The sequence below is a fragment of the Ranitomeya imitator genome, chromosome 5 (assembly GCF_032444005.1).
Source record: "Ranitomeya imitator isolate aRanImi1 chromosome 5, aRanImi1.pri, whole genome shotgun sequence".
Taxonomy (NCBI): domain Eukaryota; kingdom Metazoa; phylum Chordata; class Amphibia; order Anura; family Dendrobatidae; genus Ranitomeya; species Ranitomeya imitator.
In genome coordinates this window covers 56,735,209-56,748,484 of record NC_091286.1, presented here as the reverse complement: position 1 = coordinate 56,748,484, position 13,276 = coordinate 56,735,209, and the positions used below count along the sequence as shown (strand labels likewise).

General features: G+C 47.3%; 1 protein-coding gene across 2 annotated transcripts in view; it reads left to right on the top strand.

Moving 5' to 3' along the window:
- The window catches only part of VPS54 (VPS54 subunit of GARP complex), a 92,007-nt gene that overhangs the window by 49,326 nt on the left and 29,405 nt on the right, over positions 1-13,276 (top strand). For both annotated transcript variants that reach the window (XM_069768701.1, XM_069768702.1), the window contains exon 12: positions 137-480. In XM_069768701.1, coding sequence (XP_069624802.1) covers positions 137-480 — 344 coding nt within the window. The remainder of the gene's footprint in view (positions 1-136; positions 481-13,276) is intronic.

Sequence of the window (13,276 nt, the reverse complement as noted above, 5' to 3'; positions counted from 1 at the left end):
GATGCCGGACGCAGAAGTGAAGACCGGCTGCCACGGAGGGGATCAGGTCGACGTTCATTAGCAAAGATGACATTATAAGTCTTGAATTATATCTACTATTCACCATTTATTCTTTAATAATTCTCTTTCCTCACAGGCCACAATAAACGTTATCCGCAGCGTTGTGCTCATGGTTTTGGATAAGAATCAGCGGATCAGAGAAATGGAGGTAATGGCACCTCCGAAAAGTCTAAGCGGCGAAAGCAATGCGGACAACGATCTGGCCTACTTGACTCACGAAGGCTTGTTTATAAGTGATGCGTTCAGGGAAGGCGAGAGTCCCCCCACTCCTACCAGCACTAAATTTCAGAGGGATGCGTCCCCCAGCAATAGCGAGCCCTCCGTCAGCGATTCTGTGTCTGACCCTGAATGCACTACGGACTCATCATCCAGCAAAGATCTCACACTGCCTTCAGGATCCCCAGGGGGAGTAGAAATAATGTGAGTAACATTACACTTTTGTAGAAGTTTCTGCCTTGTGAAATGTGACCAAAAGCATTGTTTAGGAAGGAGCGTCTAACGCCTGAAGTCATCTCGGGCTGATGCTCCTCATATATCACCCCCTGTATTTTGCACATATAATATGAATTACTGTAGGGACTGGTCGTATTTATGATTAAATAGATTGCACTTTTAATTTTTAAGGTTAAAGGGGAGCGGTAAGAAAGTTTTTACTTATGGAAGTAGTGGTATGGCCTTATAGCTGCTTGTCCACTTGTCCTTTTTGAGAGATATATTCAGTGCCTACAAGTAGTATTCAACCCCCTGCAGATTTAGCAGGTTTACACATTTGGAATTAACTTGGCATTGTGACATTTGGACTGTAGATCAGCCTGGAAGTGTGAAATGCACTGCAGCAAAAAAGAATGTTATTTCTTTGTTTATTTTTTTTTTTAAATTGTGAAAAGTCTTTTCAGAGGGTCATTTATTATTCAACCCCTCAACCCACCAGAATTCTGTTTGGTTCCCCTAAAGTATTAAGAAGTAGTTCAGGCACAAAGAACAATGAGCTTCACATGTTTGGATTAATTATCTCTTTTTCCAGCCTTTTCTGACTATTTAAGACCCTCCCCAAACTTGTGAACAGCACTCATACATGGTCAACATGGGAAAGACAAAGGAGCATTCCAAGGCCATCAGAGACAAGATCGTGGAGGGTCACAAGGCTGGCAAGGGGTACAAAACCCTTTCCAAGGAGTTGGGCCTACCTGTCTCCACTGTTGGGAGCATCATCCGGAAGTGGAAGGCTTATGGAACTACTGTTAGCCTTCCACGGGCTGGACAGCCTTTGAAAGTTTCCTCCCGTGCCGAGGCCAGGCTTGTCCGAAGAGTCAAGGCTAACCCAAGGACAACAAGGAAGGAGCTCCGGGAAGATCTCATGGCAGTGGGGACATTGATTTCAGTCAATCCCATAAGTAACGTACTCCACCGCAATGGTCTCCGTTCCAGACGAGCCCGTAAGGTACCTTTACTTTCAAAGCGTCATGTCAAGGCTCGTCTACAGTTTGCTCATGATCACTTGGAGGACTCTGAGACTGACTGGTTCAAGGTTCTCTGGTCTGATGAGACCAAGATCGAGATCTTTGGTGCCAACCACACACGTGACGTTTGGAGACTGGATGGTGGCACTGCATACGACCCCAAGAATACCATCCCTACAGTCAAGCATGGTGGTGGCAGCATCATGCTGTGGGGCTGTTTCTCAGCCAAGGGGCCTGGCCATCTGGTCCGCATCCATGGGAAGATGGATAGCACGGCCTACCTGGAGATTTTGGCCAAGAACCTCCGCTCCTCCATCAAGGATCTTAAGATGGGTCGTCATTTCATCTTCCAACAAGACAACGACCCAAAGCACACAGCCAAGAAAACCAAGGCCTGGTTCAAGAGGCAAAAAATCAAGGTGTTGCAGTGGCCTAGTCAGTCTCCTGACCTTAACCCAATTGAAAACTTGTGGAAGGAGCTCAAGATTAAAGTCCACATGAGACACCCAAAGAACCTAGATAACTTGGAGAAGATCTGCATGGAGGAGTGGGCCAAGATAACTCCAGAGACCTGTGCCGGCCTGATCAGGTCTTATAAAAGATGATTATTAGCTGTAATTGCAAACAAAGGTTATTCCACAAAATATTAAACCTAGGGGTTGAATAATAATTGACCCACAATTTTATGTTTAAAATTTATAAAAATTTAACTGAGCAACAAAACTTTTTGGTTTGTAAGATTTATGCATCTGTTAATAAATCCTGCTCTTGTTTGAAGTTTGAAGGCTCTAACTTATTTGCATCTTATTAAACCTGCTAAATCTGCAGGGGGTTGAATACTACTTGTAGGCATTGTATATCGGATGTGCCAGCCATAAGAAATCTAAGATGCCATATGCAAATGAGACTGGAAGGGCACTGGGGGAGTTTCTATGTAGTTGGACTCCTTTTCCAAGTACACTGTCACTCCCCCAGTTCATTACCAGCCTGCTATGCATAAGGCTTTCAGGCTCATGACTGGCACATCTGAGCACTATAAAAAAAAGTTATAATTTCTATTATGGTACACATATATAGTTATATTTCTATTTCCATTTGTAAAAATTAGCTGAAAGATTCCCTTTAAAAGGTTATTGTCGTTTATGCAAAATTATACCATTTCCAGATTAGCTCAGATTAGCTATTCCTCATTATTTTCAAGATCTCTGCTTGAAGTCATTGAGTACTCATTCAAGTGTCCTCCAATATATGTCCTGGTTGTTGGATGGATTGACAGGCGCGTGACTTGTGACAGTCCGGTTATCAGAGCTGTGTCTAGTAAGGAGTCAGGCTCCTGCGTGCCTGTGCCATGATCAGGACAAGTTTTTAAGTGCTGGACTAAAAGTTCTTATTTCTTTTAAATGACCACAAGCCGAGATCTTGGAAACTGAGAACTTGATGCAGAAAGTATTTTGGAAGCTTGTATGTATGTATCCAATAATAAAACTTTTGGGCGTAAAATAAAGTGATCTACATATCAGAGCCTGAGTGGATTATGAAGACTGTAGGCAAAAAGATTCTCAGACCCCGACCTAGTGGTCACATCGGTAGTCCATGGTCGTTGGGCCAGAGCCCGGCAAACTTCATCCTACCTGCCAGCTTTCTGAGTTCTCTTCTGGCACAGTGTCGTTACATTGCGGCACAACACATGATGTCTCTTTGGGCCTACAAGTCATAAGAGAAGAGAGAACATAATTTTACCTCTATACAAGTCACTAGTTCGACCACACTTAGAATACTGTGCACAGTTCTGGTCTCCGGTGTATAAGAAAGACATAGCTGAACTAGAGCGGGTGCAGAGAAGAGCGGCCAAGGTTATTAGAGGACTGGGGGGTCTGTAATACCAAGATAGGTTATTACACTTGGGGCTATTTAGTTTGGAAAAACGAAGGCTAAGGGGTGATCTTATTTTAATGTATAAATATGAGGGGACAGTACAAAGACCTTTCTGATGATCTTTTTAATCATAGACCTGAGACATGGACAAGGGGTCATCCTCTACGTCTGGAGGAAAGAAGGTTTAAGCATAATAACAGACGCGGATTCTTTACTGTAAGAGCAGGGAGACTATGGAATTCTCTGCCATATAATGTTGTAATGAGTGATTAAGTACTTAAATTTAAGAGGGGACTGGATGCCTTTCGTGAAAAGTATAATGTTACAGAGTATATATACTAGATTCCTTGTTAGGGCGTTGATCCAGGGAACTAGTCTGATTGCCGTGTGTGGAGTCGGGAAATAATTTTTTTTCCCCAGTGTGGAGCTTACTCTTTCCAACATGGTTTTTTTTTTTTTGCCTTCCTCTGGATCAACATGTTAGGGCATGTTAGGTTAGGCTATGGGTTGAACTAGATGGACTTAAAGTCTTCCTTCAACCTTAATAACTATGTTACTATGTTATTATGAGATGTCAAGGATGTCAGCAGGTAGGAAGTTTGCAGGGCTCTGGTCCTTAAACTGCAAAATGCTGATGTGGTCACTGGACCAGGGTCCTGCAAAAAATTTTTTCTCCTACGCCTCATTGGGAGACACAGACCATGGGGTGTTATGCTGCTGCCACTAGGAGGACAATAAGTTGAAACAAAAAAAGTTAGCTCCTCCTCAGCAATATACACCCTCCTGCTGGCTCCCAGAGAACCAGTTCTTGCTTAGTGTCTGTAGGAGGCACTTGGGTCTGGTTCAGACCCCAACGTTTTTTTCTGTAAATTTTTATTTTTTAATTAACGTAGTGAAGGGGGCGATGGATCCTTTCAAGGCTCCCATCTCCCCCGAATCATCAACAGGCGAGCACGCGGAGTATACCTCCCCGTACCCTCTCCTGCGACATGGGAAGCCATGCCTGAGCTCACATCAGGGGCGACGGTTCCTTCACGGTCCCTATCTCCCCACACCAGCAACGGGCGAGCACATAGTGTGTCACCTCTATGTATCCTCTCCTGGAGCCAGGCCTACAGCCGGACATTCTGCCCTGTTTCACAACAGAGGGTCTACTATGGCGTCCGTGCAGCACCCACTGCATCACCACTGATTTAAAGCGGATGATGGAAGGAGGCAGAAAGACCCTCTCCACCCCCCTGACTATGGGGATGGTGGATTGAGAGGGGAGTCCAACGACCAGCCACACCGCAAGCTACATCACCTCAAGCTGTGAGCATGACTGCGGCTGGCACCATCTGGTCGCAGAGACGGGGTCCTGGTCCCTGGGGGGAGCGGTGTCACAGCGTCCAGCGGTGTTCCACACCGCTTTATTCATCTATCTGTTTGCGCCGCCGGCGCTCATTTCTGGTAGACTTCACAAATTTAGTCCCCGGCTTCTAGCCGGCCTAGGCCATGTTTTTCATGGCACCACCCATACTTCTGCCGCTTCTCGGCCTAAATGAGAGGCGCCCCTCCTGCTCTCGGCGGCCATCTTTCTACACCTCAGGATCGGAGCCGGCTTCCTGACAGTGGTGGCAGTAACAGCAGCGCTGACAGAAGCGCTGCGAGGCTTGAGGACACCGACACCTTCCCCGGGGACACAAGAGCAGGACCTGGGTAAGCTGAATCCTCCGGAACTGTCAGCTTAACACCTGAGGTAACGCATTGGTCGCAAAAATGTTGTCCCCAGCTTCGGCCGAGGTGTAAGTCACTCTACACCTCCCTATTAAAGGGATGGCTGATTGAGGGTAACCCCTTTCTCCCTGTAGCATGGTCCTAGACCAGCAGCAGCACTGGACAGATGGTCCGCGGCGACGCTGGCAGGGGGGCTTACTCTAGCAGCGAGGGCGCATTTCTGGGGCCCACTCACAGGGGCGACAGTGTGGCATTTACAACGACTCTGCATGCAGTTTCCTTAGAGGCGCCATGACAGCGTTACGGTCCAAGCTCCCAAAGGGTCCAATAAGACTATTAGTTTTAACTAACTTGCAAAACCCACGCCCTCAAATGCGTTCAGGAGCCCTCTATTGCACCAATCCCAGTGTACCTAGTTCCCCTGAGGGGCTTCATCAATGAAGCAATCCGTGGTTTATCTGGCCAAAAGAGATTGAATTCCTCTGTGGATCGGAGCGTTTAGCAGGTCTGCTATAAATGGATCCTCTCCTACACTGGAGTCATCGGCTAGCAGGGGCGCAAGTATTCTAGAACCGCATAAGCGTCTGGAAATCGGATCTGTGGTACGATTACCCGAGCAATCTCGGGCTTTGGCGTCCGTGAGCTCTGTTTCTCACTCTCCATCACCAGTGATTTACAGAACAAGACTCTGAGTTTGAATTGGATGTTTCCCAGATCAGCGCTCTCCAGATTTCCAGTAAATGAGGGACTCGCTTATTGAGCCTGTCAATCAGACTCTAAAGGTTGACGAGGATTGCGGTTCCGTCCCAGAACACATAGTGCCCTTCAAGAGGACTAATCACCCTCATACAGCATTTACCATTCACCCGGAGGTCCGGGTTATACTTAACCAGCGCTGAGAGCAACCTGTTAAACGTCTCTAGGGTCAGCCGCCTCTTGAGGCGTGGTACACCCCTTGTTTTGATCTGTGGAAAGATTGAGCTGAATCTCCTGCGGTGAACCCGCCAGTATTCATTTCTGTATTCAGAATCCTTCTATCCTGGCTGGATGGATCATCACCCACGGACTGTTAGAGACTCTGACTCGCTCCGTCTTTGAGACCTTTGGTTCAGCATTATCCATCGTATGCCGCTGCTGGGGTAGCTAAAGCCATGGTATCCTGGTCGCCTTTTTGGATGCGGCTAGCTGTGCTGCACTATCAGCGACGCATGCCATCACGTTCAGAAGGTTTCTTTTTATGACTCATTGAATAGAAAACGGACTCTGTCTGCAAAAAAGTCTCTGACATCTCTTCCTTCCAGAGTGGCTATTTATTTAGAGTGAAGCTGACTCAGCTTGTCTCTGATGCTACGGGAGGAAAGCGCAATTCTTCTCCGCGGCAAAGCTTAGACGCCCCTTTTTGGTGTTTAAAAAAACAAACAAAAAAAACAAATCCTTTTTCGGACTCCATAGATTTACGAGGGGCTTAAGATGTTCTTCTCGAATCTGTTTGACGTTCGCTCATTACTTTGGCTGCATGGGGTCCTGGGATCAAAATCTCACCTTAGTTTATCGGACCTGCAGCACCATTGGGCAACAACCCCGGGTAAGTGCTCTAACCCTGAGGCCCCGTTGTTTTTCCCTGCAAAGGATGCATGGGATTAACAGGTCATGGGGTATTCTGTCTTACAGCCTCATTTTACTGAGGCTGGGATATAGACTACACTATACCTCCCCCGGAGTGCTCTTCGTCGCTGTCGCATCCCATGGCATCACCGACCACAGCGATACAGTCCCTTCACGATCCTTCCTCTATCAGTCAGGGTCTTCACCAGCCTGACTGGGATAATTCTTTCATCTCTAATGCAGCACGTTGGTTCAGGGACTAGTACCACAGCCTTGCAATCTGGAGTCTTGGCATCAGATTTCACCAAAGGAACATGCTCACTCGTCGATAAAAGAGGGACGCTTCTAACATCCATCGACAACGGGATGTTTTTTCCTACATATTCGGATTTTCCCCTCTCTAAACAATCCTGTGCTTCGCCATTCCCAAACAGCATTTTCAGTTCACATTGTGCTCTCGCCGGCTGTCATGTCCATCTTACACTCTTGAGGCGTGATCTTTCTGCCATACTCAGACGACCTTCTCATCAGGAGTCTGTCCTTCCAGGACTTCGCAAAGTGCCTTCGCATCTCTGGCGATACTCTTCCTCCCCTGAGCTCGTGGATAAATGTATACAGGCTCCCCTCGTTCCAGCCCAGTGGATATGCTTTTTAGGAATGACCCTGGATGCCTCCAAGTGTTTGTGATTTTCCCTCAAGACAAGGTCCGAGCCTTTTTTAACAGGAAGCTCACGCACTTAACCACTCACCCCGTCATTCTATCCAGTTTGCTATGACTGCGCTGGGGCAAAATGGTGACAGCAATGGAAACGGTCTTCTTTTTAGTTCAGCTGAATCTCCGTCCCCTGCAGCATGAACCCATTTTCTCCCTTGATCGCCGGTGCTGCATTCCCCGGCGGATCAGGTAACCTCTCAGGTGGTGGACATTGAGGCCTTCTCTCTTCCAGAGGATATATTTTCTCCCGGTTTAATGGCTAGTGGTGCCTACCAATGACAGTCTCCTTGACTGGGAAGTAGTCTTAGGCACCTCATGGCTCAGGGGTGCTGATCAACTCAGGAGTTGACCTTCCGATTAATGTCTGGGAAATCCGGGCTATCAGGATAGCCCTGCAACAGTTCCATTATCTCCTGGCGAGTCACCCCATCCGAATTCAATCGGATGAAGCCACGGCTGTCGCATGTATCAATCATTAAAGGGGGTACCCACAGCAGGGTGGCCATGCACGAGGTAGCCCATATTGCCCAATGGGCAGAGAGGAACCACTTGGTATTTTCAGCAGTCCATATCCCAGGCAGCAGTTTTTTTTAATAGCCGTCAAGGTCTCGCCTTGGGACAGTGGAAGGCCTTTCGACAAAAATGTATTCATTTAAGGACTCCGGGCGTGGATCGGATGGCTTCAAGATTGAACGCCAAGGTATTCCACTTCAGAGCTCGGTCTCGGGATCAATAGACCATCAAGGGGCATACACGGGTCTCTCCGATGTCTCTGAAGTCTTCTGGTTCTTCTCGCTGGGCTGTCTATCAACCAAGTTTCAGAGCTACCTCTCTGTTCGGTTGAGTTCCTTTCCTGATTTTCCCCCAGGACAAGGCTGTCATCGAATCATCTACGGTCTCCGTTTTTTCCCAAGGTGTTTTTTTTCTTTTTCCACCTTAACAAGGACTTTGTCCTTCTCTCTTTGTCCAGCTCCTGTACATCTGGTGGAATGAATCCTTCACACCCTGGACATAGTAATGGCTTTCCGAAGGTGCGTCTAGAAGACGGCGCCCTTCAGTTGATTGGACGCCCTATCTGTGCCTCCTCAGGGTCTCAGGCACCGTTTAGCCATTTCAGGGCTACGGTACCAAATGGTCTCACTTGGCTTTTCTGATGTCCTACTGTGTCAGAGACAAGCCTATCCCAGTGGGATTACGGCACACTCTACTCGGTCAGTAGATGTTCTTTTTTGTGCCTTTCGGCATCAGGCGTCAGCACAACAGGTCTGCAAGGCTGTAAATTGATACAGGCTACGCTCTCAGACTTCTGCACAAACGACCCGCAAGCGGCGGTAGCGCAACTTTAGTCAGTTGGTACATGGGGTTAGATCTGTAATGTGATTCCCCACCCAGGGACTGCTTTAGGACGTCCCATGGTAGGTGTCCCCAATGAGGCGTAGGAGAAATAGGGATTTTTGTGTACTCACCGTAAAATCCTTTTCTCCGAGCCAATCAATGGGGGACACCGCACCCACCCTGTTAATCTTTTGGCTTGCGCTTGGTTTTTCTTTAATCTGATATGAAGTTTATGATCTCCTACTGATTTTGCACCGAACTGGTTCTCTGGGAGCCAGCAGGAGGGTGTATACTGCAGAGGAGGCGCTAACTTTTTTGTTTCAACTTAGTGTCCTCTTAGTGGCAGCAGCATAACAACCCATGGTCTGTGTCCCCCAATGATTGGCTCGGAGAAAATGATTTTACGGTGAGTACACAAAAATCCCTATACTTCATTTCTGCTATATACTGCATTCAAGTTTTGTGAAAACACATCCCCTATCATCATCCCACCTCTTGGACCCCCAGCAATCATTAGAATTGGGGTCCTGTGTGGTAAGTTCTTATTCTGTAAAAACCCTATTAATCGGAAACCTGGAATCAGTGGGTATTCCTTTAGGGTGTATGTACTTACCATACTCGAGTATAAGCCAACTCAAGTATAAGCCGAGACCCCTAATTTTTGCCACAATAAAACTGAGAAAACTTATTGACTCGAGTATAAGCCTAGGGTGGAAAATGCAGCAGCTACAGGTAAATTTAAAAAATAAAAATAGATACCAATAAAAGTAAAATTGATTTAGACATCAGAAGGTTGTGTTTTTGAATATCCATATTGAATCAGGAGCCCCATATAATGCTCCATACAGTTTATGATGGGCCCCATAAGATGCTCCATATTAAAATATGCCCCATATAATGCTGCACAAATGTTGATTATGGCCCCATAAGATGCTCCAAACAGACATTTGCCCCATATAATAATCCACAAATGCTGATTGTGGCCCCATAAGATGCTCCATACAGATATTTGCCCCATATAATGCTGCACATGGCCCCATACAGATATTTGCCCCATACGATGCTCCATACAGACATTTGCCCCATATTCTGTTACTGCGATTAAAAAAAAAAAAAAAAAATGACATACTCAGGCCCCCGGCACTTGCTATATTCACCTGCTTCACGTTCCACCAACGGGCGCCGCTGCGTCTTCCCCGTCCTATGCACTTACTGTTCAGGCAGAGGGCAGCACGCACTAATCGCGTCATCGCGCCCTTTGACCTGAGCGTCACTGCAGAGGACGGGGATGACGCAGTGGTGCCCGTCGGTGGAACGCGGAGCAGGTGAATATCGCGCACTGCGTTATACTCACCTGCCCCTGGTTCCTCGGCGCCAGCAGCTTCTTCCTGTATTGAGCGGTCACATGGTACCGCTCATTACAGTAGTGAATATGCGGCTCCACCCCTATGGGAGTGGAGTCGGGTTCATGTTCATTACTGTAATGAGCGGTACCATGTGACCGCTCACTACAGGAAGAAGCTGTCAGCGCCCGGAGAACGAGGGACGTGCAGGGAAGCGCCAGGAACAGGTGAGTATTATTACACTGTTCCACTCCTCCTCCCATGCCGACCCCTGGGAATGACTCGAGTATAAGCCGAGAGGGGTAATTTCAGCCCCCAAAAATGGGCTGAAATTCTCAGCCTACACTCGAGTATATACTGTAAGTTCTTTTTTTTTTTTTTCAAGAGTATTTCGAAACCAAGACACTTTTGTAAAAACTTTGGTGGCTACAAAATTAACTTCACACTCCCTCTTATCCATGTTTGTGTCACATTAACCCCTCTAATATCTGCAGGCTGGATGGACGTTTTCTACATTTTTAGAGTATATTCAGTTACGCAGACTTCTCCATTGCCTAATACATGTGTGACATTCTTTGTGGATCTAATGTACACATGACAATAATCACACTCACATTTGCCAAAATAAAACAATTGCTTGCTTGAGGATCGAGGTTATGCCGCCCTTATGGTGATGAACTGGGAGCACGTGTCAGGAGAAGCTGCTGCCACAAGTCTGTCCCAGGCCAGTGGTTTTACCAGGGTGCAACAAAAATTACCTGAAAGAAGGGAGAGAAAACCTGGCCCTTCACCAGTGTTGCTTACAAAATGAAGAGTGAAGTGAGGCTCGGGGAATCTGTCACCAGGATTTTACCACCTATTCTGAGAACAGCATTATGTAGAGACTGAGACCCGGATTCCAGCGATGTGGAAGTTACTGGCCTGCTTACTGTAGTTTTGATAATCTCCTGCTGAGAAAACACAGATTCACTAGAGGACTAGTAATCCTGCGGCCATGTAGTCCTCCATATTCATGAGTTTTGCAGAACCATGCCCCCACCACTGATTGGCAGCTTTATGCTTATACACAGTATATACAGAAAGCTGCCAATCACTGTTGTGGGTGGGGATATACAGAGCTCGGCATTCACAGAACTGCTAGATCTGCAGCAGAGATAAGTGATTTTATCAAAACTGCAGCAAACAGCCCGGTAAATGACAAATGGCTGGAATTAGGGTCTCTGCCACTACATCATGCTGCCCTCAGATGGGATAACAAAAACCTGGTGACAAGATTCTCTTTAAAGTTTCTAAGGGCTTTATTAAAGTCTAATAGCTATGCCTTTCAAACGGGCTCCTTCTTCAAGACATCAGGAGATTTAGCAGGTGATTTAAGAAAAAATCTATATATAATTGTCTAAGGGGTACTTCCGTCTTTCTGTCCTCAACTTCTGTAACGGAAATCTCGTGTCGCTGATTGGTCTCGGCAGCTGCCTGTCATGGCTGCCGCGACCAATCAGCGACGGGCACAGTCCGATTAGTCCCTCCCCAAAAGTCACAGTGGCCGCCGCCCGCTCCATACTCCCCGCAGTCAGTGTCCCCGGCACCCGCTCCATACTCCCCGCTCCATGCTCCCCGCAGTCAGGATCCCCGGCGCTCCGCTCCTTTCTCCCCGCTCCATACTCCCCGCAGTCAGTGTCCCTGGCGCTCTGCTCCATACTCCCCGCTCCATGCTCCCCGCAGTCAGTGTCCCCGGCGCTCTGCTCCATACTCCCCACAGTCAGTGTCCCCAGCGCCCGCTCCATACTCCCCGCAGTCAGTGCCCGCTCCATAATCCCCTCCAGTCACCGCTCACACAGGGTTAATACCAGCGGTAACGGACCGCGTTATGCCGCAGGTAACGCACTCTGTATCCGCTATTAACCCTGTGTGACCAAGTTTTTACTATTGATGTTGCCTATGCGGCATCAATAGTAAAAAGATGTAGTGTTAAAAATAATAAAAAAACAAAAAACCTGCTATTCTCACCTTCCATCGTCGGACGATGCTCTCGCGCCGGCCGCCATCTCCGTTCCCAGAGATGCATTGCAAACTTACCCAGAAACCCGCTAAGTCATCTGGGTAATTTCGCAATGCATCTTGGGAACGGAAGATGGCGGCCGCATCACACAGCTTCGCTGGATCTCAGGGGTGAGTATATAACTATTTTTTAAGAACAGAAAATGCGGCAGCACTCACCCATCTGTGGTCCAACTCTTTATTCAAAACATGAAAAAATACAGCCTTGCGGTCCGACGGAGTGCAGATGGACGGGAGGTGAGCAGGTGAACGACGACGGCCGTTTCGCGCTGATCCAAGCGCTTCTACGGGTCTCCCCGTAGAAGCGCTTGGTTCAGTGCGAAACGGCCGTCGTCGTTCACCTGCTCACCTCCCGTCCATCTGCACTCCCTCGGACCGCAAGGCTGTATTTTTTCATGTTTTGAATAAAGAGTTGGACCACAGATGGGTCAGTGCTGCCGCATTTTCTGTTCTTATCTACATGTTTGCATCTATCTTCCATGCGAGCACCCCCTATACTGAAGTCAGTCTGTCACCACTCACTGCTCCTGATCTGCCGGAAGAAGGAAGGCTGTGCAGCTCACTTTTTTCTTTTGCTTTTCTAATAACTATTTTTTATTTTAATTATTTATTTTAACAGGGATATGGTGCACACACTGCTAAATACTGCGTGGGCAGTATTATATACCTACGTAACTGGGCAATATGCTACATGACTGGGCAATATACTATGTCGCTGGGCAATATACTACATGACTGGGCAATATACTGCGTGGCTGGGCAATATACTGCGTGGCTGGGCAATATACTGCGTGGCTGGCCAATATACTACGTGGGCTGTGCAATATACTACGTGGACATGCATATTCTAGAATACCCGATGCGTTAGAATCGGGCCATCATCTAGTATCTCATAAGAGTGACTAGGTCGGCACGCTGGGATGAGATTTTCAAACCGCTCAATGCATTCATGTTGTTTTGCGCCATCTTGAGGCTTGGAGGCAGAACTACATCATTTTTATAACCAGTCTCCTGCGTGAGCAACACAGCATTGCTGTGTCATCTGCTCTACTGGCATTTCTCTTATTTTAGCTACTTTTGGTAATCACTTCCATATATATTAGACCTCC